Source organism: Ambystoma mexicanum, chromosome 6q, assembly GCF_040938575.1.
Source record: "Ambystoma mexicanum isolate Mex_15411 chromosome 6q, UKY_AmexF1_1, whole genome shotgun sequence".
Lineage (NCBI taxonomy): Eukaryota > Metazoa > Chordata > Amphibia > Caudata > Ambystomatidae > Ambystoma > Ambystoma mexicanum.
The window spans coordinates 1,103,559,343-1,103,587,293 of NC_090937.1; the positions used below are offsets into that span (position 1 = coordinate 1,103,559,343).

At 41.2% G+C, this 27,951-nt stretch overlaps 1 protein-coding gene across 2 annotated transcripts in view; it reads left to right on the forward strand.

Annotated features, from left to right (window-relative positions):
- Positions 1-200: 200 nt before the first annotated feature.
- LOC138516493 (uveal autoantigen with coiled-coil domains and ankyrin repeats-like) overlaps positions 201-27,951 on the forward strand; it is a 523,628-nt gene continuing 495,877 nt past the window's right edge. For both annotated transcript variants that reach the window (XM_069631668.1, XM_069631667.1), the window contains exon 1: positions 201-352. In XM_069631668.1, the coding sequence (XP_069487769.1) occupies positions 254-352 (99 nt within the window). In that variant the 5' untranslated portion in view covers positions 201-253. The remainder of the gene's footprint in view (positions 353-27,951) is intronic.

Consider the following 27,951-nt stretch of genomic DNA (forward strand, 5'->3'; position numbering starts at 1 on the left):
TGCAGTTTACATGATTTTTATTTTTTGTATTGGGAACAGAATTGGGTTCAGATAATAACTTGATTGTTTTTTGTGGACTTTAAACATTGCATAAAGTTCTAGTATGTAGATGTTGTGCACGCTGTTTCCTGTTAAATGTGCAATGGAGCCAATTCATTTTTCATGAAACTGAACTCCATACTTTGCTGTTTTCTCAGTTAAATGGTGCACTTGTTCTACTTCGGCTATTGAGCAGCATTGTGTCCTTTGTTAGATGGCAGAACAAGGCCGAGGCAAGTGGTTGGAGAAGCACCAGGCTCACATACGAGCTCTCCGTCAGAAACTAGGTTTACAAACCCATCAAAATGAAAAGGTAAGCAACAACGTCCTCGCTGACTTTAATTATTTGGGCTTGTGACTCAGAGTGACTCAGAGTAACATTCATATTTAACAACAAAGAAGAAATGCAGCTATGCAGCTTTTAAGGTAATGAACTCTGCTCATTTATCACAAAGGCTGTGTGACATTTGTTAACATCAAGAGATGGCATTAAGCAAACCCAGAGATCGCCTGCATAGATTCACATTTTATATTGTCACTTTGATAGCTGAAAAAAAAATGTGAACAATTTTACTTTACTTTTACAAATAACATTTTACTATATTTTTTACGGTCCCCAGAATTTTGAAATGTTTTGCCGGCCTTGATGAAGAACAACTCATGAAATAAAACAAGATGTTCTTTTATAAACACTATAAACATGTTGTGATTAACAGGATTATAGGAGTCTAGTATGCCTCATGTACTAATAATTGTAGTTCGTAGAAATCTCTTTGTTTAAAAAACACACCTGGCCTTAAACTATCACCGTAAATTGTCCGTGGACTGCATTCAACCCATCAGGCAACCAAGCACTTTCCACCAGTGGCGGGAGAAAGCCTGTCCATGCATCAAAGCAGAAGCCTTGGTCATGCTTTCAAAAACCATGAGGCAGTTCTCATGTGAAGGGTCTAGCATTTCCGTTTATCCTGAAGATTTATGAGACAGAATCACAGAATGATAGTGCTTTGTTTTCTAAACAGAGGTAATATAGTAATGACGCTAGCTTCATACTTGAGTACTACTTGTAAATACTGTAAAAACTTACATAGGAGAATAACATCCTAGAATAGTCGAGCTTAGTGCCAGTGAAGGCTCGGGCAACAGTGGTGCTGTTATCCTGTGATCACAAAGGTTTGTTTTTGATGGATGAGAATGAGGTGATAGTTGGCAGATTTCGTCACGGCCCAACCGGCGATTTCATGGACATTGTAGAGTGAACAGACACCCCTAACTTCTTTGAATGTTGACGTATGGGCATGAAGGTACAAGAAATAGGGATTTGATCATGTAGTTGGTCAATTTTTGCTTGATGAAACATAGTGGATACTGGTCATAGCTCTGTCTTCAATTGATTAGGTCTGAGATAGCTCTCCCGCATCCATACTCAGTCCTGTGTTTATATTTACTGTGTAACAATTTTATTTTTGTGTATTAAGCATGTTTATTACTCCGATACATTTTCCCACATTGAACATGCATTCCAAACTAATAAACAAAAGTACCTTTCTGCTTGTACATTGGGTGTGCCTTTTCGCCCCTGGATCCCCCTCTTCCAGGCTCAGATCCACCAAAATGTTCTTTGCAATATCAGGACCTTCGGTAGTTAAGTTTCTTGCTACAGATGGTCTGATGGGTTGAAAATAATAAACAAACGTTCTCTCCTGATTGTACTTGAGGTGATATTTCTTCACCCCTTGGTCCCCCTCTTCCGGGCTCAGACCCCTTCTCGATTGCTTGGCTCAGAATCGTAAAGAGACTAACATGATCTGTAATCCAAGTTGCTGCCTTTATACTACTTGCCTACTGGAGAATCTGTTCTATATTAATATTGTTACCATACCATGTTACATATTTGTGACAAATATATTTACATATTTGAGTTGCTCTTAGAACTAATAGTCAAAAGTGATTTAGATGTTTTGATTTATGTAGCATATTGTTTTGGAGTCCTGCTCTTAGGTATCCCAACTCTATTTGAAGATTCCTAATTGTATGACCAGACAAATGCTCAGCTTAAAGGAATAGTCATAATATCTCAACTGTTCGGTAGTTGTAATAGATGGGAAATTAACCATACAGTCTTGCTTTGTAGTAACCACATCATGTCTCTAATTCTAGTGGATAGTATTTGCATACAAACCACTTGTGGCACATGCATGTTAATTCACTATGCATTTCAATTGTCATTTGATGCGGCTCACAACGACCTTGTTGAAAATGGAGAAAAAAAACACATTAATAAGTTATGAACTTATATGTCTTACTGGTTACATAATTGAATTCAATAGTTTTCCAATACAAGTGCACAGATGAACAATTCCCACGCTTGAAAAAATCTTGCTGGTTTGTCAGAAAGTCACGTTCATGATACTTGATCCTCCATGATACTTTCAGATGGCATAGACTTGGCATGGTTTTCCATTTCTTGCTTTTGCGTATAATGTTTATGCTGCCAGTCTATCTAGGTTTTGAGTCTTTGAGATCCCAACCAAGTTGGAATACATGGCAATGTTGGCATTGCATCTCCTCAATTGCATGGTTAGGAGATGTAATGAGTCTGACAGTCTACATGTTCTACATGTTCCCAGTTACTACTAAATCCTGTAGTTCTCTTTCATGGATGACAGGGCACATTTGTTATTGAAATACTTAACATGACTAAAATAAGGGAAATTTCATTTAAATACCTTGATTTGTAACCATATGATTGCTGCATGATTGCTGCAACTTTCAGACAGTCCTGTTACCATCTCTGTTGCATTGATCTCTGTGGCTCCTGTTTACTATTACATTTATTTTGCTTATATTATAATCATTGTAGGCAAAGTTAGGGTTTGCAATTGTTATTTGTGTCAAAGGAACGCACTCATACTGAAATGTAATCTTTATGTGTATGCATGGTATTCTTGTCTCACGAGAGACCCCACAAATATTTCAAAGTGTAATAGATGTCACAGTGCATCAGAATCCTATATGATGGTGTCCAAAGTTTTCTGCCATGTCTTGCTGTATTCAAAACCTCGAGTTGCAGCTGAAGTGCGGCTAATAGTCATACCTATGGCTAACCCAATGACTGTTCTAAGTAGATAAGCCATCCGATGTTCGATAACATATGCTCATCAAGTGTTCATGAAGCAAGCAAGCCACACTTTCCTATGGACAATATCCAAGAATGATAATAGTTGGGTAGAAGTCCTTTGACCCTACTACCAGCCTTCCCCTAATGTTTAGCTAATCTCGTAAGGCAGTGAGTAATGGGTATGCTACTGAGATATGTGCTCAATCAAAAGATAGTCAGTTTTAGTCCATGTGGGGCTCACTTAGCTCTTCAGCATTAAACAAATGAATGAATCAGTAAATGTACTTGCAAAGCGCCGCCCTATTAATGGAATCACAGCAAGACTCTTCCTGGTTGGAGAAGAGGGTGTGACGAAGTATCACAAATAATGATATTTTAGCCCTTTTTCTAAAACAAATGAGCGTTTGTTTTATTACAGAATCTTCCATGGTTCATATATCGAGTAACTTTAAATGTATTAATAGTATCAGAGACACCTAATAATTCCAGCATTAAGAAACTGCAAAAGCTGATGTAGCAAGGATTATTTGTATTGTAGTTCACATTTTCTGTTGATCTTGCAAAGTGTTTAAGTTTATCTGCACCTAACACATTTTAAGGTTTTTTTTATAACCAATTAGACGATCAATTAGTAAGAATGATTTCAAATTATAGGAGAAGGAAATATCAATGTAAAAGCATTGAGAAATATTTTCAGTTTTCAGGATTCAAAGCATAATGTAAATTATGTTCCACATATCATTTGCTCTTGTCAGATATGAAAAACCTCAGGAGGCAGAATCCGAAAATATATATAATGCCTGGCTCTTTAACTGTGCAGCAATCCATTTAAGTCTGAATTAAGTTTGACCATTTAGATGCTGAATAGGAGCTGTGGCAAATTAGATACCACCAACAACACTTCATACCATATCCTACTGAGTTCTCTTTTATCACACAATACTCTGATCTTTGTTTAGACTAAGATATTTTGTGAAATGTCCTAAGTGTAGTGTTAATGTGAACTATTCCTGACATTATTTAATGCTTCTGTTAAAGAAACATTTAAAATTGTGATAGAACACAGCAATTAGATTTCCATTACAAACAATATCTCGCAGGGATGGATCGTGGGGCAAAGGGAACACATCACCCCTGGAGAAACCTGTGGGGGTGGTAATTGCTGCACACCAGACTGTATGGCAGGGGAAGGGATAGGGGCCACAGTTAGAACAGAGTGGGTAGGAAAGGGTACTGCCACTAACCAACCCTACTTAAAACTCACCCCTCTGCATACACCTCTCAAACTATGAACTAAACACAACAAACCGCACGCACTTCACTATACCACACCAACAAAACAAACCACATATAGCCATGCCCAACAGCACATGGTGGCTACCAACCGAAAAACACACCTACTCTCAGTGAACAGTATCAACCGAACTGCACCTGCCAACAGCGCATCACAGCTCTCTTGCTCTTTTCTCTCACTCATTTCTACTAACTTGTCCCCCCTGGCCCCTTCCTTTACAGATCCGCCAGAGTGCCAAGAAATCACACCGGTGGCAACAGTGCATGGTATAAGAACTGTGTGCCTGCGGTGTGTTTCGTGGTTGCTGTGGTGAATCTCTGCTGGAGCTGCTGAGAGGAAAGTCTGTCTTCATTTTCCATTTTCACAGAGGAGGAAGAGGGGGTCCTAACCTTCAAAACGCTGCAGGTAGTGTGCAGCGTGCAGCGTGCGCGGAGTGCCTGCAATTTGATAGAACACAGCAATTAGATTTCCATTATAAACAATATCTCGCAGGGATGGATCGTGGGCAAAGGGAACACATCACCCCTGGAGAAACCTGTGGGGGTGGTAATTGCTGCACACCAGAGTGTATGGCAAGGGAAGGGATAGGGGCCACAGTTAGAACAGAGTGGGTAGGAAAGGGTGCTGCCACTAACAAACGCCACTAACCAACCCTACTAAAAACTCACCCCTCTGCATACACCTCTCAAACTCTGAACTAAACACAACCATACCTCTACAGCACAACAAACCGCATGCACTTCACTATACCACACCAACAAAACAAATCACATAAAGCCATGCCCAACAGCACATGGTGGCTACTAACAGAAAACCACACCTATGCTCAGTGAACAGTGTCAACCGAACTGCGCCTGCCAATAGTGCATGCCAGTTCTCTTGCTCTTTTCTCTCGCTCATTTCTACTAACTTGTCCCCCCGGCCCCTTCCTTTACAGATCCGCCAGAGTGCCAAGAAATCACACAGGTGGCAACCGTGCATGGTATAAGAATGGTGTGCCTGCAGTGTGTTTCGTGGTTGCTTTGGCGAATCTCTGCTGGAGCTGCTGAGAGGAAAGTCTGTCTTCATTTTCCATTTTCACAGAGGAGGAAGAGGGGGTCCTAACCTCCAAAACGCTGCAGGCAGTGCGCAGTGTGCGCGGAGTGCCTGCAATGTGTTTCGTGTTCTGTGGCTCCAGGCTCAAGGCAGAAGGATTTTACTTTGCCTCATTAGTGGGTCTGAACAAAGTCATCCGAACACTCTTGAACGAGGAAGAAGGCGGGTGAGTACACTCATGCATGCTGTTATTATCAACTTACACAGCCACAGCAGGGGTGGGATTACTCCTATGGAGAACTCACCAAACTCCCCATCCAACATTCGAGCATCTGAAATGGAACAATCGTGCAATGCTTTTGACCTCCCCCTGCCTAACATCATCAGTATGGCTCCTTTTCTTGAGCCCAAGAGCCTATCACACAATCAGAATAAATACCCAGACGGGAGAGTTCACTTGAACTATACAATTAGCAGTGACTCAATCCAAAAGAAAATTGGGGAACATTTCCCCTGTATCCTGCAAATGCTTTCTGTTGAGCTCTCTCAATCTGAGCCCCGGAAGTTGGTTCCTCAAGTAAGTGTAAATGCGGGAGGGTCGGCAGCTTATTATTCTGAACAGCTGCATTGTGATGGATTATCTGTGAACATTCCGGAAAACCACTCTCTGTCTAATACTCCAGAACTTCTTTGCACCCAAGCGGATGTTCTGTCATTGAGCACCCACAAACTATCTGAACATTTGAATTCCTCAGACTATTTTAACCCGCAGACTCCCACCCTGGACCTAAACACCCTATCAGCATTAAACTTTGTACTCTCATTAGTAAAGGTCTTCGACTTTCTTAAAGAAAATACTATGAAAAATACTGATTCAATTAACAACTTATTTGCTCTTATGAAGTCTATGCCTAAAAGGCAAGAGGTTAAATGCTTCTTCAAAAATGAAGTTATGGGGATCGTTACAACTTTGTTGATATCCAAAAAGAATTCACCTCTCTACCCTTTCACGCAAAAGTCCTTGATTCAGCAGTAAAAATAGATGACATCCAAAAACAGATTACCATCAAGGCTAGGTCCTTGCTTTGTCGGGATATGAACATCTCTGGAGTTGCTACACATATTGCAGAGATACAACACAATGTGCAGGACCTAAGCATTGAAATAATACCTGGAACTCTGGAGGAATAGGGAACCTGTCTCCCGGGTGATGCAGTGCTGGAACTTTGCTCATTTCTAGACATTCCTTTGAATTTAGAAGCTATTGAGGAACTTTTAAGACTGCGAGCTATTGTAATCGATCAGGAACAAACTGACCAATCTGTGATAATAAATGAGCCTCCACAATCAGAAGAAAGCTCACCAAACCATGAAAAAGAAATAAGCCATGAAAAAGAAATAAAAAAATTAGCAGCATGGACGGAGAAAAAACTAAAAATAAAAAAAATAAAAATATAAATAGCAATGCATCCAGGGGGCTTGTAAATGCTCTGGCTGCCAATTCAGAAATAATTTCTTCCCAAACTTTAGACAAAACATTTGAAGCCTAAGGAGGGTATGAATATGGCCCCGATATTTTTAAAACAAGTAAGTTACTTGAAAAAAAGGCCTGAATGAGTCAACCTCTCTATACTCTTTAAATGACATTGAAGGGGGTCATTTATTTCACTTGGACAGAGAAATCCCATCGAGCAGTAAAGAAAAGTCTCTAGATATTCAAGGGGATTATATACAGAAGGATACCCCAGGGCTTTGACCAGGAGGCATGGTCCTCCCAAAGGATAAGATTAATAACTGGATTTTAACCCCGCCTGAAGACCAGGAGAAGAGAGCAGGGAATGACTCCTTGCCGAGTCTGGATAAATGGCTCTAAACCTGAATAATACGGATGCCCAAACAACTCTGAATGTAGAACAATTGACCTGGCCAACTCCTTCCTCCTTTGAGTTGGGAAGTAACATTGGAGAGAACTGCTACCCCCATCTGTTATCTGGGGGATGGTCTGTCTCACTCGTCTCAGTTACCCTTCCCTATTGGTGATGAAGTCTCCCATGGGCCTGGAATTTCCAAAGGGCTGCAGAAATCAAGGAACTATAATGAGGGCGGGCTTGTGACCAAGTTGAGGGGCGTTTGTGGTAATATTTTAAAAGGAGGTTTTGACTTGGCAGAGATGATTGCAGCACAGGTACCTGCAGCTGAGAGGGGGGAAGGAGATAATCACTGGCCATCCCCTCAGATATTGTGCAAGTAAAGCCTCATTAGCCGGATTGCAGTGTAGAAATGGCGGCCTCTCACTCTCTTACCAAAGTTTGGCCTTATTCTATGGAGAAGGAAATAAGTGAGGAGTTGTCTGATGCTTTCATCATGGAAGCAATATTTGCAGATCCAGACATTAAATTGCTAAACAGGCCCAGAATCTTAGCTAAATTAAACGATACCCTGGGCCGGGAAAGGATTCCTTATGGGGATATTGATCTAATTGAATTCTGTGATTGGGAGGGATGGGATGTGGCTAAGGTCATGATAAATTCAAGACTAACCAGACAGATCCTTCTAGCCATTGAGGAAATCCGTCAGAGAGGTTTTGACATTTATAATGCTGTGTCTGCTAATACACACCATATCGAATCCTCCCAGAACTGGAAAGGAGGTCTGTCTAAGCAACAAGAATTCAAATCTAAACTAAAGAAAAAACCAACAGATGCAGAATGGGAAGGAAGGAGTGAAGGATCAGAAAAAATGAAAGAAATATCATAAAGATTGGCTGTGGCTGGCACATTCCTCGGGAAAGTCCCCTATGATAGAGCAAAATGTTAGTCCAAATCTGTAGCATTTGCTCATTGAACACGAGAGGGTTTTATCAACTGTTTGGTTCGGGGTAGTCCCAATGAAAGCTGAATATGTATGACTTAATAATTTTGCAAGAAACCTTTCTCTCCAAACAGGTGATCATTGATGGTTATTCAATTTGCCAACAAATGGCTGCCTGTGGGAAAGCAGGCCGGCCGAAGGGTGGTCTACTGATTGGGTTTAAAAATAAACACATTCTGAATCCTTTAGTGGTAGATGACCGTCTGTATAGAGTCTTGGCTGTCTCGAAAACACTAATGGACAAAATAACCCTCTTAATGGTTATTAATGTGTATTATAATTATGCAGAATATGCACAAACGGTAATAATTGATCACATTGATGAAATTCTAATAGGATGGAAGGAGGTGTGGCCTGATGAGCTTATCTAATTTGCAGGCGATTTTAATGTAAACGGCCTTTCCCCCCTGAAATATAGTGAACTTCTACAGAGTAGAAAGGAGAAGTCGACTCAGGCCCTTAAGGGGAAGAAATGGTGGGATTTCTTTGAGAGTTGAAATCTGAGTATGTTTACTTTACTTTAAATAATTAGTACTGCACATCCATGGACCCGAAGGCTTAAGGGCGCCAAAACAGACAGAGCACTACATAGAAACACGAACACCAGAGGTATGGCAAAGCCACACAAGAAAGCTAAAAAAAGGGAAGTTAATTAAAAAGCCAAGTCTTCAGTGTCTTTAAACTTCAGTAGATTTAATACTGCTGAGATCCAGGGGAATAATCCATTCTAAGCTCTAGGAGTCGCATGCAAAACAGCCATTTTACTGGCCTTAATGGTATTGCATTTAGGAACATTGAGGAGATCAGTGTTGTTGGACCTGAGACACCTAAGGTGGGTCTTTTCTTTTATCAGGGCCTGGAGGTACGCCGGCATCTTGCCCAGCCGACACTTATGTATAATTAGAACAAGACGATACAAAAGTCTAGATTCGACCGGTAGCCAATGTAGGCTATGAGGGGTCTCTGAAATATGGTGTCTGCGAGTGGTGCCAGTAACTACTCTAGCCGCACTGTTCTGATTGTTGGCTGGGAAGACAACCAAGGCGTGACCAATTGAAATACCTGGTCCAATGGTCCCAAAGTCTCCCTTTTTGATTTCATTTGTATGTCAGAGGAATGGGAAACTAAGAGTATTAGCTTTGAATTGAAATGTGGTCATCCTAATGACCTTGCAATACTCTCATTAGTCCTATTACTTGATTCACAAAGGGAATACTAAAGAAAATGAACAGAGTCACAGTTTCAGGGGGAAAAACAGATTAATTTAGGCCCACAAGTATATCTATGAGTTCAATGAAAAACTTGTGACAAATCTTTTAACTCCTCAGGAAGAGATTTACTCATACATTTGCTCCGTACATCAACTCCCAGAGTTTTTAGAAAATCTTTTGTGCCTTAGGAAATGTAGGCATCAGAATAGCAGGCCTAACTACAACCCAAAAATACAATAAAGAGGGAATTTAGAAGACATTTAAGAAGAGCTATCCGTGAAAGTGACTCTGGGTCCCTTCTTGAAACTCATCTGAGGAGACTCAAACAGAACTATAGACATAAATTGAAGGCCCTCAAGGCATTGAATTATCAAAGGGAAAGTAAGAGCATGCTTGCCTGCTTAATTGCGAAAAATGATGTTAATTACTGGAAGTTGATTGAACAGGGAAAAAACTTCCAGAATGAAGTACAAGCTAACCCTATAACTGAGCAAGTGTGGGCCTCACATTTTTTGCTTTTGTATAATCGCCCGCCAGAGGCCTTGAGGAATTGGGACAGCTTAATTTCAGAAGACTGGTCTGGTCCATGGTATTGTCTGTAGAAGGTATTGAGTCAATGATCTGTAGTAGAAGTAATTCCAGGGCCCGGGACCCAATGGACTAAACAACAAAGTGATGAAGGTGGCCCCCGAACTCTGGGCAAATATTTTATATAGCTACTTTCAGTCAATAATACAAATAAAATGCACGCCCGAATCCTGGAAGGAAGCACATATTGTCCCTATTTATAAGAAAGGATACAGAGAGGCTCCTGAAAACTACAGACCAGTTGCCCTGCTGGATCCGATTCCAAAATATTTGGAGTAATATTAGTTTCTTCTTTAGAAGAATGGGCCAAACTAATTGATATACTGAAACCTAATCAACTGGTATTCGGGCCTGATGTAGGTACTAACTTGGCGGGATGGGCGATTAATCACATTCAACGTCTAGTATGGGAAGGAATATACAAAGAAGTCTATTTGGTACCGGTCAATCTATCCCTATTCTTTGACCGTGGAAATAGGGGCATTTTATGGACAACATTTGAGGACTGGGGACTGTCGAAGGGATTGCTGGCGCCATTGATCCTTTTGCATGATCACTTGTTTATTAGGACCAGATTACATCAGGAAGGCCGTCTCTCAACTAGGATAAATACTAACAATGGCATATGTCAAGATTGCATTCTTGCACCATTCTTATTTAATGCATACATGGCGGATCTGGGAGAACGTCTGGCAAAAGCAACCTTCATTGCTCCCAAAGTATTGGGTACAAATATCTTCTGGATTACGTATGCAGATGATATTATCCTGATGGATTGCACTCTGGTGAGTATTCAAAGATTGCTGAATGCACTCTATTCTTTTTGTGAAGAAAATGAATTGATTATAAATACAAAAAAAACACCATTAATGACCTTGACAGCAGAGAAACGTAGAAAGAACAAAACAGTGTGGTTAGGAGAGGAAGGAATAGTTGAAGTTGATAAAATGAAATGTTTGGGTTTCGATATTTACAGCATTCCAGAAATTATGGAAGGTTTTTACTTAAAGGCCTGCAAAGCAGTGGCACAGATGAGGAATGCAGGAATGTTAACTGCAAATAGGGCAAGTTCTCCATAATCATAATACAAATCAAAAATTGTACCCATGCTGATCTACGGAGCAGAAATACATCATAGCTTACTGAAGGAAGACATTTGTCATCTTGAGGGTCTTATTTGGAAGAAAGTTCTAAGACTCCCCCAATCTATTCCTATCAGTCTAATTCGACATGAATTGGGTCTACTATCCCTTGAAGTACATGTAACATGTAAGGGAATTTTAAATTAAACAACCTTCTGATGCTTATAAGCATAGGCTGTGGTGGGCAGATTGGTGCAGAACTTGTGACTCATTGGGGAAATACAAGACATATCAAAATAACACACTAATCCATTAACAATTGTGAATCTGCGCTCAATATGTATGCAAATTCCTGTCCTGGAAGGTGGGCTCCACGCTGCTGAGATTCAGATTTGATAGCCTTCCTAGCAGGTCAAATTGGGCTAAATGGAAAAAAATAGATGAGACACAGGGCTGTTGTACATTTTATGCTGCTCCAAATTGTTATATCACCTACTATTGCAATGTGACGCGAACAAAGCACAACACTTAATATGCTTTAAGAAATATATAGACCGTTACGGCAGCAATACTGGTTCTGAATATGTGTTGGTCTAGGATCTCTTATCACCTAAGCAAATGCTTGTTTCAATTTGTAATGTTCATTGGGATGATGGAATGGTAGGAGCGGTGGGATTAGCCCTGTAAGGAAAAAAAACTAACAATCTCTGCTAAACTGATTTAATTGCATTCTAGTATGATTAAATTCAGTGGTTTTAAAAGAATGTAATGAAATGAACAATAATATTGCTGATGGTTTTAACCAAATTAATTTTAAATGGAAATTATTAGTTTGTATTGAGATGTGTTCTCCTAACTGTGTATTAGTGAATTTGTGCAAAGTTTTAATTGATTTTAAAACTGAAAGCACAATAAAAGCAACATAAACAGATAAGAACATTTAACATAACATAACCATTACCTTCCAGTGGGAAAGTGAAAATAAAATGCAAACATTGGTTATATATTTATAGGAAAATTATTGAAAAACAGACACAATTGTGTCCAGTAATAGGTAACCCTGCAAGAATTGGTCATAACATTGAGTTTTAGTTTTGGTAAACCTCTTTTTTCCAACATTCACATGCCATTAAATTGTATAGAAAACACCCTCTAACAAGGAATCATGTAGCATTTGGTATTTACACCATCCTTACAATGCATCCATTGATTGGGCAAGATTTTGATACCTATAATCTTCTACAAACTGCAATTTATTGACTAACACACAGCTGTCTCTCATTTGCAGCTCAAAAGCTTTCTACTCATACAGAATGCCATACATAACCACACTCCTTTCCATAAAAAACAGTGGCAATAAATGTTTTGGCACTGAGAAGACTATCACAGAGAGAAATCTAGGAGCACCAGCCAATTCTTAAAAGACATTCTAGGGAATGCTGTTGGGAATATCTATTCAGTGATGTTTTTGGATCCCTTATTGATTATTCAAGAATCCAATCACGCTTTTCCCAGAGCAGAAAAGGCAGTGCTCCCAATGTTACATCAAGCTCCAATATCTAACAGTGATGCACTGTGCTATGTATGAGCTTATTTGTGCGTTTACAACCTTTATAACCAGAGCATTGGTAGTGTAGAGGAATGGACGGGGAAAACAATCAACCTTTTTTATCTGGATTCAAACCAGAGCACCTGTGCTCTTGTTTTGTCTTCACTGCAAAGTGACCACCTGCAAGTGGCTGAGATTATGCAACACTGAGGGCATTGATTTGTTGCTTTGACAATGGTCCTCCACCTGGTTAATTTGGATAGTCCACACATTGTTATTCTTCCCTACAATGTAAATGCCAGAACACAACCCAGTTGTGGAGCGGGCTTCATCATTTGCTTTGGCCCCAGTAGGGAGAGTCGTCACGGAAGCACTGGCACCGTTAGCATTGGTGCTGGTGCTCCCTTCTCCCCACTCCCGTGGAGTCCTGCAGGACTCCACGGGAATGGGGAGTTACCGAATCTGCCGCCTGACTTCACACTCCGCCAGGAGTTGTAATGTCCCGCTGGCACTGGGAAGCCAGGCACAGGATTCAGGGTAACCGCGACTTCGTAATGAGGCCCACTGACTGATAACACGCACACACAAACGTGTTGCTAAAAGGAACACAAGAAAGACCCAAACAAAGGTTTACAAATTCAGATTTCAGATTGGTTAAATCAGAGGTTGTGAAGCAATGCCTCGGTAACTGGATGCAATTACACAGGGAAGTGGTTACTCCTTCCTAGATTTAAATGAGTCTCAATGTCTATAACATTCCTACAATTATGACAACATTAAACAAGCTTTGGCAATGCCAACAGTTTGGGATTTTGTCTACGCATGTGGATGGCACTTGCCAGACACAGCCATAGTGGTATTGACTGCCCATTGTTGGTAGCAGCTGCAAATTGGTGTGAGTACCTGGGCATCTAAAAGCAGTGCCTGGCACATTTTATTTATTTGTTTATTTGTTACACGCCGAAACCCTGACAGGCATCAGGGGGTGACAAAAACACACAAGACAAAACATAAAGCACAGGACAACCTAAGAGCAGGTGAGCAAGAATAGTCTATTGAAACAGCATGGTTTTTAATTGTTTATGAAAGGGCAGTACATTATTTTCCAGTCGTAATGTCAGAAGAAGTGAATTCCAAGCAGAGGCTGCTAGGAAAGGGAAAGATCTTCCATTACCACTGACTCGGTTTGGCCTTGGGCAAACAAGCAGTTGACTGTTGCTTGATCGCAGTACCATTTGCGGCTGGTAATTAGCTTTTCTTTCAGATATGTTGGAGCTTTGCCGTGGATGCACTTATGTGCCTAAGTAAGAATGTTAAATTGTAATCTGGAGTTCACGGAAGCGAATGAAGATTTTTTAGGTGTTCTGAAATGTGCTCTCTGGGGGTCACGTTTTTGATTATGCGGATGGCATCATTCAAAACGTTTTGAAGTTTACAGAGGTTTCCCTTAGCTGCGCCCCCTAACAGCGTTGCAATAATTGATTCTGGATAGAATCGCTGCTCTGGCCAAGGTTTCAAAGTTCTACTTGGAAACAAATGGCTTAACTTGCCCTAGTAGCTTCAAGTGATATTGTGTAGTGTTTACTAGATGTTTGACCTGTGTATCTCAGCTCAAGGAGGGGTCCAGCTAGTTACCTAAAGTTTTGACCTTCCTCTGTGTCAAGATTTTACAGTTGTCAATGAGAACGTTTGCATAGCGGGGGTCTAACTTAGATCTAGCACTAGGTGGACCAAAGAAGTAAGAGCTCGGTTTTTTAGTTGTTATGGTAAATCTGGTGCATGGCCATCCACTGCTTTACTTTAGATGGTTTTACGTTTAGCTGAGTCTGAATCATGATCAACTTCTAGGTTAAGTAGAAGTTGTGTGCCATCTGCAAAATGTGAAAATTGGACACCAGTTTCACATAGCAAATCACAAAGAGGCTTAACATCCAGGTTAAAGAGGGCCGGAGATAGACAGGCCCTCTGGGGTACTACACAGCCAATAGGAGAAGGATAGGAACAGGAGCCATCGCAATGCACTGCCAAAACACTACAGGATAGGAATCCATGTAAAAGCTCTGCAGGAGCATCTACCGACCCTATCCAGAGTAAGTAGGAGTGAAGTGGGAGTTAAAGAGGTTCTTGGTGGTCCTTGGGAGTCTGGGGAGTGGAGAAGAGATGCTGGCGGTAAAAGAAAACATCCCGTGAGAAGCGCTGCAAATGGTAAGCGTGAACTGCTATTATTTTGAATATGACTGTGACCGGGACTGCGTGCGGTTCTGCAAGTGTGTCCCAGGACCGGAAGGGGACTGCTCTTTGGAATGCTGTACGTGTAAAACGTAATCAATGTTGTAAATGCTGCAAGTCACAACTACAAAAGTAATTGGGTTCTTCTTGAAGGGGAAAGGGGCAGCAGTCTTGTAGCAGAAGATATTCTTGGTAGCTAAGAGTCTCCCCTAGGAGCTCTAAACATCAGATTACCTGTTCATCACTTGACAGAACCACGGTGCTGAATTGTGAGCTGCAAGCGAAGCAAAGAAAGCGGGAGATCGAGAGACTGTTGGGGTAACCCCTTTGAACCCGTCTCTCCGAACTGTTGTGGAATCACTGGCTCACTGGCTCTGCTGTAATAAATCAGGACACAAATCGGTTGATAGGGCCTCTAGGGTGGAAGCTCCAGTGCTATAGAAAGACGGCCAATCAAGTGATATCAATCCAAGCAATAAGAAAAAAAGATAAATCAGCCGCTAGCTGTCAGAACTCCACGTCAGTTTTCTGTCCGCAAGGAATAAAAAAAAAATTAAATTATGAAGCACGTTGTTACAGGACGATATTAGATCGCCGGAATCGTAAGACTCTAACACAATGTCTCCCTCCGTGGAGCCACTGCCTCGTGTAGTGGACTTCCACATTTGAAGGGTCCTGTTCCCCCACGCCCACTATGACCTGCAAGTCTTTTACTGAAGCACAAGTGCATGTTCAGTCATCACCATCAACATCAATGGCGTGGTCAGGCCTTTCTCAGGATCAAGAGGCCATTAGACATGCGTGGAAACGAGGTCTCAAGTACACTGTGACAACAAAAAAGATCCAAATGAAAATAGATGACCACTTTGGCAAGAAGAGAAGCAGGAGCACAAATGAGGATGACGTCCTGATTGTCAGCCCAGATTCAAGATTCATAAAGGGGGCGGAGACAGTGCAAAGGGAGGCAATACTAACCATCCACCTCTTTCAGAAGCTTCTTTTGAAGAAGTAAGTTAAGAAGATTGGGCTAATGAGTTGGGAACAGAAAATCACTCATTTGCCGTGTCGGAAGCAGCCTGAGATCTAAGTGAGGAAGGAGAAGAGCAGAATCCACAAAACTGCAATGATCTTGAACATTTAGGACCACAGTTGAATAAAATGTCTTTATCGGCCCATAATTTCCTTCTAAATTCCTTGGTGTCTGTCTTCAAACTTTTAAGAACAGAGGTTCAATAGCAGGCAGGGGTCTTATTGGAGCTCACAAACAAAATAGCAAATCTGGACTCATCTTTAGTGGGGTGTAACAATGCTATAAACACCTCTCTGACTCCCCGCCTGAAAGAGATTCAACTGGAGATAACCAAGCAAGGGCTAGATCTGTCAGCAGTTCAAATCCTGCTCTCTTCCAAAAGTAAAGAGGAAACATCTAATAAAGCTATCCTTCAAGGACTGGCGAAACAACTAGACATTCTACACCAAGATAAATTGAATGAAGAAAAGAAAGAGAGAGTGGAAGAAGCAAGCTTACCTTTTGATGATACTCCACTCTCAGATTCAGTTCTGGAGGAATTCAGAAGAATGGGGAATGTGGTAGAGGAGACTCCAGCGGGAATCACAATCATCCCACAGTCAGAGGAGATGATCGCAAGAGAATCCGACGAAGAAGAGCAAATTGATATAGAGCCAGGGCAGTGCTCCCGTAAAAACAATAAGAGATTGAGGAAGAGAGAGGCTAGAAGAAAAAGAAGGAACAAAGAAGTTAAACAACCCAGAGAAGAACGAAAAAAAACTAAGAAACACAAAGGAGTTGAGCATAAAAAATCTAAAACTAACTCCGTTATGAAAACATCATGTAACACTGCTTCAGTCATGACATCTATGGGAGAAGACTTCCTAACTTCGACAACTGTAAATAATGAAGATAAAACAAACTTGGCAAAAAAAGTACGTTCACTCTAAGAGAATGCAATCAAAAAGAAAAAGGGGAGAGCCAAAAAAATCTACAGCCAGAAGGTGTTAAAATATTAATTGTGAGCATTGGTTTCCAACAGATCGAGGTAATCATGACATAAACAACGCTTCAGATCAAATGAAGAGACCTAACTAGAATCGAGGGAGCATGTGTCAGAAGGAAACAAGATCATCACATGGTGCTAACTGTGGGTGGTCTGCAGATGGCTGGGACATTCCCCTGGTGCTGATCTTTCTGGTGAACAAACAGCAATTGCTCCTCCCAGGAAAAGATCTCATTAGAGGAGGAAATACAATGGGAAAAGAGATGGTTCAATTAGCACCTATCTTCTTGAAATATCCATCTAAGAAGTTGGAGAAGGAGGAAGTGAGATTGGGTCAAGGAAAACACTGCATGCTAGATATGAACTCGAATGGAATAGGGAAATCAACAAATATTGGAGGTTCTGGCATGATACCAATAATGGAGAGGAATACACTGGGTTGGATGGAAGAACAAAATACAACATGAAGAGATGGAGAGTCAATCTTCGCCATGCCAAAAATTTGGATTACTGCAAATTCTAATTTTACGAAAGTAAAGTCACTCTGCAGAAGTGTAATTGTGACAAGTCTGAAACAAATCCCTAATCTTTATCTGTTCAGCTCAAAAGATATTGAATATATTCACTTCTGGGATAATAAGAACCTCTTAATGGCAGAGGTGGGCTTAACAACACGAGAAGGGCATGTTGCAATAATGGGAGCTTCGAAAGAGCTGAAGGGTTTGGGTCTTCTGGTCTCCAGCTCACCCTCCCTGGAAAATTCATGTAAAATACAATTGTTAGCAAAGCGGCTGCCAGGGAAAGGGGAGGAGCTGGGATCAGAGGGGAAGATGACTAAACTCTTGAGAGGGTTGGAGAAAGGGGGAGAGTCCATGCAGGCTAAAACATTGGCACTACTACTGGAAATTCTATCTCCGGTCCTCCAGATCTTGGGGGTTGGTCAACAGCCTCTTTAATCAGTCGGGTTTAATCCTAATCTTTTGGAACACGCGGGGGACGAATACTTTCAACTCAAATAAAATGTAGGAACACCTTCTGCAAAAAGGAGATATCCTGATGTTACAGGAGACCTGGCTGGTGAACCCCATGGAAATTGAAGGATTCATGATTTATTGACAACCAGCAATACAACCAAAGGCAGACCAGCAGGAGGTTTGCTGATGGCATTAAAAAACACTAGAATTGCAGAGTCTTCATTGATTTATAATACCAAAAGGGGAATCCAAGTGTGCAAAGCTTTGGTAAAAAACCAGAGGTCTCCTATCGAGTTGATTCTCATAAATATTTACCGGAACTCCGCCTGTTCCACTTTGCAGGATCTTTTGAATGACCTGGCTGAGATACTGGAGAGAATAAAAGCAGAATTTGGAGGCACTCATTTAATTCACGGGGGAAATCTAAATTTGCAGTGCACTCTGCTGGCAAAAAGAGGGTCAATTGAGAAATCTGGAAGAATAACTGAGAGGGAGAAGGTGGGTGGAGTTCATGACAGGATGGGATCTAAAAATGTTGAATGAGTCATTACCGGGGGACATTGCAGCTGCTCCAACCTGACATCAGGGATTCTCGGCCTCAATAATTGACTATCTATTCCTAACAGCTAATCTGTTCAAATATAAGGTATCATTAAATATAGAGCGGGAAGGGGGAGTGATCATTCCCGGTTAGAGCTAATTTTCACAGATATGGCCCTTCACCAACAAGATATACAGAAACAGCTGGTGGAGAATAGGAAAGGTAGTATACGACTCATTAAGTACAAAGGGGAGGGGGAGGACCTAAATAGTTACCTGCGAGATATCCCAGAGACTACCATCCGAGACAATTGCAGACCCGAGCACTTTATTAAATTTGTTTGGTCTACATGCCCTCCGAGAGTGGGAGGAGGAGGGAACAAACTGGTTCATCGGCACTCGTACAATGAAGAAACTAAATTCAGGAAAAAGCTATTGAATCAGAATCTTAGAAAAGTAAAGAGGTTGGATATAAGTGGGGTGGAGAAGAAAAGAGAGTCAAAAACCCTGCAACAGGATTATAAGCACTGGTCAATGGGTAGAAGAATATTGCGCCTCCAACATGATGGTGAACAGATGTTGAAATTAGTGAGTAATAAGAACTCTAAAAACTTCTGGTGTGCCATCAATCAGCTGGAAGGCGACCCTAGTAATGACCTGTGTAATTTGGTTTCGGAGGGAGGGAGGGATGGATGGTCTATCTCTCTAAGGTTTTTGAAGAACCAGAAAGTTATATCGAATTGCCTGTCGTAAACTCAGTGTGGAGACTGAACTTCTATGAATAAATCCTGGTGGATTTGATCATGAGCGGCTCCTCTTCCAAGGCAGCCGGGTCAAATGGGTTAAATTATCAGGTCTTGAGAAGTAATCCATTGTTCTGGCTGAAATTGCTGTGATGGCTGTTCAACGACATTTTGGGGAGCCAAATATTCCCAGTTTTGTGAAAATCGGCAGTCATTATACCGTTGTTCAAGGGGGGTGATCGGAGGGAACCTGTGAATTACCGTCTGATCGCCCTCCTGGCCATAGAAAGTAAAATCTTTATGAGAGTCCTCTTGAGTGAAATTGAAGATTGGATGAAAGTAGCCAAGATCCTCTCGAAATTGCAAACAGGTTGTAGAAAGGGGCTTTCCACAGCATTAAATAGAGTGGCACTAAATATTTTGAGTGAAAAGTCCGGGTGCAAGGGAGGTCAGCCACTTTTTGGGGCTGGTGTGGATTTCTCAAAGGCATGCAACAAAGTTAACAGAAATCACCTTTGGTCAAAGTTAAGGGTATGGAGCAGGCCTGACGGACTGATATTGATGCTAGTGGAGCTCTATAAGAACACCACAGTCAGTGTCCATTTAGACAATGAGGGGTGGTTATCGGAGCCCATTAAGGTAAAAAGAGGGGTCCAGCAGGGTTGCCTAGGGGCACCACTATTCTTCAGTCTATACCTGGTGGATGCAGGGGAATATCTACAAGGAGCAGCGCTAGCAAGCCCGTTGATTAATGGAAGCAAAGTGCATTGGCTGGCGTATGCCGACGATGGGGTCCTGCTGGATAGTACAGCGGTAGGACTACAACGTCTATTAAACAAACTTGACTGCTATGCAAGGGAGAATGGTCTCTCGTTGAATCCTGCCAAATCCAAGATTCTGGTCTTTAGACACAGACAAAAACAGATCAACTGCTCTCATTGGGAGATGGGAGGGCAGAGTATAGAAAAAGTGGATGACCTGGTTTACTTGGGTTATAAAATCTATGCCTCCCCAGATAATTGTAAGGTGGACCAAGACACAGTTAAAGATCATGCAACTTATCCCCCCAAATAAAAAAAATGTCAATGAAATATTGTGAATTCTCCATCATTCCCTTGATAAAATACTATCAGGCTAAGGTGATTCCAGTTATCCTGTATGGATTGGAGATAAGGACATCACTCTGGCAAGCAAACTGACAAAGATGGGAGTGGCTTATTTGGAAGAGGGTGCTTGGTCTTCCAGCAAGCTTCTCGGTCTCCAGGATCAGATTTGAACTGGGGTGAGGTCATTAAAGGTACAAGCAGACTCAAAGTTACTCTTCCTTTATTGGTTGATCAAGACAGCGCAGGAGGGTACGCTTTATGCGGACATTAGAACCCATATGGAGAACAATAAATCAAGAATGCTGACAAATCTGGGATCGTGGGTTGAGAAGACATTAATCAAAGTAGACACAGACTTCCAGACCCTGATCTAGAATCCATCAAAGGCAAAAAAGGCCTTGGACACAATGGATTGAATCCTTACAATTGAAAATATGCGCTCCAAGTTGGATGCAAATTCTTTCCTGAAAGTAGACAAAAAATTGGGGCAAGTTACAAAATCCTTGGTGAAATTTCCTGATTGCATAATAAGGACAAAATTCCTCAGATTAAGACTAAATATAGCACAAACTGGGGATGTGCTGTCAAGACGAGGAATGAGGGATGTAATAAAGTTCTGTTGTCATAGATGTGAAACCCTTGTGAGCCAAACATTAAAACATCTCCTTATGGACTGTGAAGGAACTTGCGATTTAAGATTGCATCTATTTGATAGATTCTTAGCATAAATTCGGAAATATTTGTGCCAAGTAAGTTCTGGGATTGGCTAATTTCAGGGCAGAATCAGGCCCTCTCAATCACATTAGTACAAGTGCTGGAGGGTTTCAATGTAGTGTTCTAGAGGATTCCCATCATCAGCAATCCTAAAATGCCTCATACTAGGTTCCATCCTCTGTGTAATTGAAGGGTTATATCAGTGGACTGTTACATTATGGTTCCCCTAAGGGTTTCTTTTTGTCATCTACTCTAATATGTACATACTCAGTTCCTCCTGCTGCACACTTCTGTTTCCATCTCTTCCTTTTCTCGTGGATATACGTTTTAGAAGTGATTAATGGATGATAGGATTATCGAGTGTAATGAATTGTGTATGATGCATTGTGATGTCCACTGTTCTCTATCTTATTATATATTCTTACTTTTTGTATGAACTACGAAAAAAGTATGTATGTAAATCAAATTCTATTTTATATGTATATGTAAAAGGTTAAAATGTAACCAAATAAAAATAAAAGAAATAAAAAAAGTAGGAGAATATCATGAACTAACAGATCAAACACTGCCGATAAATCCAGCAGCACCAGCAATCCACACCTGCTTTTATCAACCATATTGAGCATGTTAGTCTGTTTGCCTAATACTTTTTTTCCATTGCTTGTTTTTTCCATGACTTCAGTGACGGACACGCATAGTGCTTATAAATCGAGTGGCTGAAGGGAGACCTGGTTAAGGCATGTTTTTTATTACACCAGTAGCGGGTTTACAACTCCAATTAAGTCATTAACTCTCAGAAGACTGCTTTGAAAAATCCTGGTAGGCACTTCCAGTGCAGACTTTGATGGTAAGGCTTGATTAAAGCAAGCTCAAAGAGTTCCCCCAGGGATGCGTTTTGGGCGGTGAGGTGCAGGAACTAGGTGGGAATGGCCATGGGCAGTCAATGAGTGGGCAAATAACCAAACAACATCCACAGGCTTTGTATCGCTACTCATATGCAACTGCTCCCTATCTCTACTCTAATGTAATAGTTTCGGCATATAGGTGTGGAAAGCAACACCTAATAGCCCAAACTAAAAATGTCATGCCAATATGATGTTGATATTAGGAACATTGCATTGGGTCCCTGTAGAACCTGCACTGTTTAATAATAGATATGTCCTAAATAAGCAATAAGGAACAGCATCAATTTTGGGAACATAAAAAGCTAAGTCATCTTTAAGGTTTGAAAAGAGAGGGGTCGCTTTTTTCCACACCCACTGAAAATAAATCTCTGTTGCTCTGTTGTTTAAGCTCATTGCACTCAATTATTAAAATCTGCCCAGCTCTTAATCATTTGAAATAATGTAATCATGTCTGTTTAAACAGAATTTAATCATCATGGCACAAAAACATGCTCCATTAAAATCTTTCTGGGTTCCGACCTAAAAGAAAAACGGAAACACTGAAAGAGGAAACACTTAAAGCACTGGGAGAAAAATCTCCTGCTGTCTTCATGCTCATTCCTTTGTCAGGCTCAGCCACCAATATTTGATGCACCGGTTGAAAACATATTAAGGGTGTAGAGTGCAATGGTTTGAAATGGCTACTTTCAAGACCAGTCCATCCAGATGGAATTAGCAGATTTTAAATCCTCCACGTCCAACCTACCTTGTTGGTTCTCCCAGGGATCCATTACCTTCCTGGGATTATTCAACATGTGCGTAAAACCGCCGGCCACCTCAACGTTTCTCAGCCACCTTCCAAATGTATGCAGATGATTTGCCAATGACTTTCAAATGTAATCTGAGTGAAAATGCCTATATCATAACATCACTATTGTATCCGCCAAAGTCCACCATAAATAGGGTACTTAAAGCTATTAGCACCCCATGTTGTCTGCGGGGGTACTGATGGTGTTCTTTTTAAATGAAATAAGTCCTGCGCTTAACTCACATGGCTGATTTCATTTAAAAACAACCAATAAAGTTGGCACTGTTAGTGATAGGGCGGTCATTCTTTCATTTTAGTCCCCATTGGGAGTGGGGAACACAAAAACGCCACCGACCGCTGCAATAAGAACTGGTGGAGGCGAGCACTGCTCTCCGGAGCCCCTCGGCAGTGAGAGAGGAGCGAGTCAGAACCCAGAAGCACCCGGAGGAACGGCCGCAACCCTGTGAGTGACAGGGAAGGTTCACTCAGACTGGGGCGCTCCAGGGACATGGTGTGGGTTGGGATAAATGCTGAAAAAGCAAGAATACACAATAAAGGGTTCTGGAGACCGGAAAGTGAATTACTGCATAATTAACGAATTGCCAAGCAAGTAATGAGTTTGATTACTGCTACTTGGGTCAGATGACCAAATATGAACTCTTGAATAAAGAACAAGTTGAAAAGCAATAAATATGTTTTGAATGCTGAATAAAAGAAGTTAATATGAGCATATCGTACAAATGAAATTGACAGTGAAGTGCATTTGCGTACAAGAGGAATTTAAATAAACAGCATTTGCAAGCAAAGTGAAAAGAGCGAAAAGTAAAACATTTTTGGACAGTGTGAAATCAAGGTGGTAGCCAGGAGAAATAACAACAAAAAAAGTGTGTGAGAGTCACATGTTGATAAAGGCAAGAAGCCAGTAAATTGAACCAGAAATAGAAGTGGACTTATAGCACAGATACAGAAAGGAACCCTGTGTTGTCAAAGAAGTCCTATGAGAAAGAATGAACTGTTGCAAAGTGCCAAGGGTTATCGTTTGCGTGACCTGTGATGGGTGGACCGTGTGGTCTGACAACTGCGCCTAGGCTGAGGAACCCTTCCTTGGAGAAAAACAAGAGAAGTCAAGAGGGTAAAGCTGGTCGGCCTACGTGGTTCAAGTGATGGAAAGAAAAGGAAAACTAAACAAGTTTATGAGACTTTGAATTTGAAGCCTAAAGAACTGTGTTGAACTTGGGAATGAAATCCCGAGACCTCTTGGGGAAAGGAACCCTGACACCCTTTTGTGGAACTGTGTTGAACTTGGGGAAGGGAACCCCGAGACCCTTTTTTTTGGAACTGTCTTGAACTTGGGGAAGGGAGCCAAGAGTAAGCCTGGTGCTGGAAGCAGCTCAGAACTTTCATTTTGAACACTGTTACTTCAGTTGCTGGCATCCCTACACATTGTTTAGCTTTATTTGTGAGGGCAAGTCTAGGTTTTGGAAACAGACATACTTTTAAGTTGAACTTACTGACTCAGATTATCCTTAGTTTATTTAGGTAGGGAAATCCCACCTTAGTATAGGGCAATTTAGGCCTTACAGCATCCTGACATTACATAAATACTTTTTTTATTTGAACTTTGAATCTGTTGGTCTGTGGCTTGCTTCATGATGCCTTCACAAATGGTGTCAGGCATGGCATGCACTCAATTGATACAAACTGAGGGACCCCTATAATTCAACAAACCGCATGGAAGGCTACAATCGTAAAGGTTCAGGATCAAGATTGAGTTTCCAGCGTAAAAGAAATTAATTTCTCTCCAACTACAAATCCCAGCTAAGCGTCAGGATTTAGTTAATCGATCTGAGATCCTTCTTGATACCCTTCCCATAACAAGCTATCATTTGAAGCACGGGGACAAAACCTTTTTAGCGGTTAGAAAAGCCCAAACAGTTATTCGACCTTGAGCTTTGGGTCCCAAAAGCCTGGAACAGGGAAACTCCTATACCTCTTTCCTTCCCTCTTCCTTAGAGCTAGTAAAAGAGGAGGCCAGAGAAGGGGGTCCAACAGATACCAGTCTAGAAGGGGTTGAGATGAAATCTGATACCATTGACGACCTGGATTTGTTTTCTGTATCAGACTCTGAAGGGAGTTCAAATGACACCATGTCCTCTCCCGGCACAGCAACATCTTTAGAGTAAGTTTTAGCCCAACTAGCCGCACACCTGATCCAAGCTGAACAACACTTTCAAATGGGGACAGAACGGCTGATTGCCGCTGAAGAAAAAACAAATATTCCCCAAGGAGTACTTCAGGCATACAAAAAGGGAGACAATCTGTTTTTTTTTTTCTTAAATTTCGAGTGGTTGGCCAATCAGTTCCAATGGGGAGGGGAACTCAAATTGTGTTACCTAGGTCCCCTAATCAAAGGAGAATTGCAGACCCCCTACCAGTTATTAAGTTTTTTGTGGGATTGCCTCTTTTAATGACATCACAGAAGGGCTCTTGCAACGGGTAGGTCAAACTAGCAACTTCTACCACCAATAATTAAGAAACTTGAAATTAAACCCTGGGCGAAACACCCATAGAAGTGGGAGAGCGAATTAAGAATACACTATAGTTATGGTTGCTAAAGAAGATGTTGCCAGAAGTTTTAGAGGCTCTTACTATCGAGCAGTTTATTAATTCCCTACCTCCTATACTTTAAAGAGCAGTATACAACTAAATAAACCCACCCTTGCCCTAGCCATTGAGACCGCTCAGAACTTCGCCTATGCCAAGTTCCATATGTTACATCGGATGGAAGAAAGGAAAGAAAATAAGGGGCCTCTGAGACCAAACTTCTTCCTGAAAGAAAGAACTGATTTTCATAGTCGACCCAGAGACCTCCCAAGTGGGGAGAGAGGGAAAATAGATAAGAGATTAGATATCCAGCCCAAAGAAGAGATTAAAAGGAAAGATGGTAAACCAACAAAATGTATAACCTCGATTTGTTTTTCGGTTAAGAACCAGGGCATTTAGCCAGAAATTGTCCCAGAATAAAAGAGAGGAGCCTATGGAAATTGGGTTTATGTTAGGAGAAGAGTGTGTAGACCAGGCTCATCTGAACCGCTATAGGTCCAAAGTAATTTTGTTTTTGTGGAACCTCATCCAAATTCACTTACGAACCTTTACTTGTCAATGGGATCCTGGTCCATGCCCTAATAGATTCTGGGAGTAGACAAACAGCCATACGAGCAGATCTGATACCCTCTGAAAATAAAATGTGGAGATTCCTTAGTTGTGTCCATGGGAACCAATAAACATATCCTACAGTAGCGGTCCCCATCCACGTCCAAGGGACCACCACCAACTTTCCATCAGCAATAATACCAGGTCTTCCAGATGAAACAATTATAGGCACAGACCTCCCAAATTACTTTCTAGAATTGTTGCAAGAAGTCAACCCAAGTAGATACCCATTTTCTCTATTGAAAACTTGGCAGCCAAGCAATTCAGGCCTATCAAATCTGTATGGGCCTGGGCTTCGAATCCTGAAAAAGAGCAACATAATCACACCCCTAAACTACTAACAACTCCCTTGTGCGGGAGGCTATATTTATAGGGTAAGGGTATATGAGGAACTTCATTCACTTCATTATCCTCAACATCCTCTGCTCAAGTGGCCAGGGAAGGGCCATTGCTTTTGGATCCCGATGCTGGGGGTGGATATGCAAGGGAGGATCACCTGTGTCGTGGAGACTTGGGGAGTGGTAGGAGGATGCTCTTAGGTGAGACGTGCTATCACCCATTTCCGTTCCTTAATGAACCCTTAATCCCATATGCATTTATGGGATATTGTTACCACTTTCCCTCTGGCCAGGATCACACCAGAAGATATCAATCTAGAAAAGTGAATTATTGAATACTGATCGAATTGCCAAGCAAGTAATGAGTTTGATTACCGCTACTCGGGTCAGATGATCAAATATGAACAATTGAATACAGAACAAGTTGAAAAGCAATCACTACATTTTGAATGCTGAATTAAAGAAAATAATGAGAATATCGCACAAATGAAACTAACAGTGAAGTGCATTTGCTAACGAGAGGAATTTAAAGAAACATCATTGGCAACTAAAGTGAAAAGAGCGAAAAGTAAAACATTATTGGACAGTGTGAAAACAAGGTGGTAACCAGGAGAAATACCATGAAAGAAAGTGTGTGACTCACATGTAGATAAAAGCAAGAAGCCAGTGAAGCAAACCAGAAATAGAAGTGGACTTATAGCACAGATGCAGAAAGGAACCCAGCATTGTCAAATAAGTCCTATGAGAACGAATTGACCAATAGAGGTCAAGAGGCTGAAGCTGGTCAGCCTACGTTGTTCAAGTGATGGAAAGAAAAGGCAAACTAAACAAGTTGATGAGACAGGGAATTTGAAGCCTATAGAACTGTGTTTAACTTGGGGAATGGAGCGCCAAGACCATTTTGTGGAATTGTATTGAACTTGGGGAAGGGAACCCCAAGACCCTTTTGTTGGAACTGTCTTGAACTTCGAGAAGGGAGCCAAGAGTAAGCCTGGAGCTGGAAGCAGCTCTGAACTTTCATTTGAACACTGTTTCTTTGGTTGCTGACTTCCCTACACATTGTTTAGCTTTAGATGTGAGGGCAAGTCTAGGTTTTGGACACACAGACTTTTAAGGTGAACTTACTGACTTGGTCTATCCTTAGTATATTTAGGTAGGGGAATCCCACCTTAGTATAGGCAAGTTAGGCCTCACACCATCCTGACATTTAAGTTAATCAAGACTTTTTTAATTAGAATTTTGAATCTGTTGCCTGTGTCTTGTTTCATGATGCCTTCACACACACACTCAATTTCTTTGCATGTTCAAGATCCTCAACTCCCCTGCGAAAATGCCCCAGTCAAAGTGACAATTGAATTCCCCTCACAAATCGTTTTTCCGTTTTAGCGAACAATCCTGTTTGCAGCGAAGATGTGGTACACATAGCATTTAGGGCAGGTCACTCTCTTTGTCAAATAGTGAAACTGCAAATTGTGTAACTCAAATGCTGCAACTGTTGTCAACATGACCAAAGGTCTCAGTGAGTTACAAGAACATGTTATCTTGTTGCACAAAAAAACAAGCTGATCTGAAAGTCCGGGTGACAGTTAAGCACCTG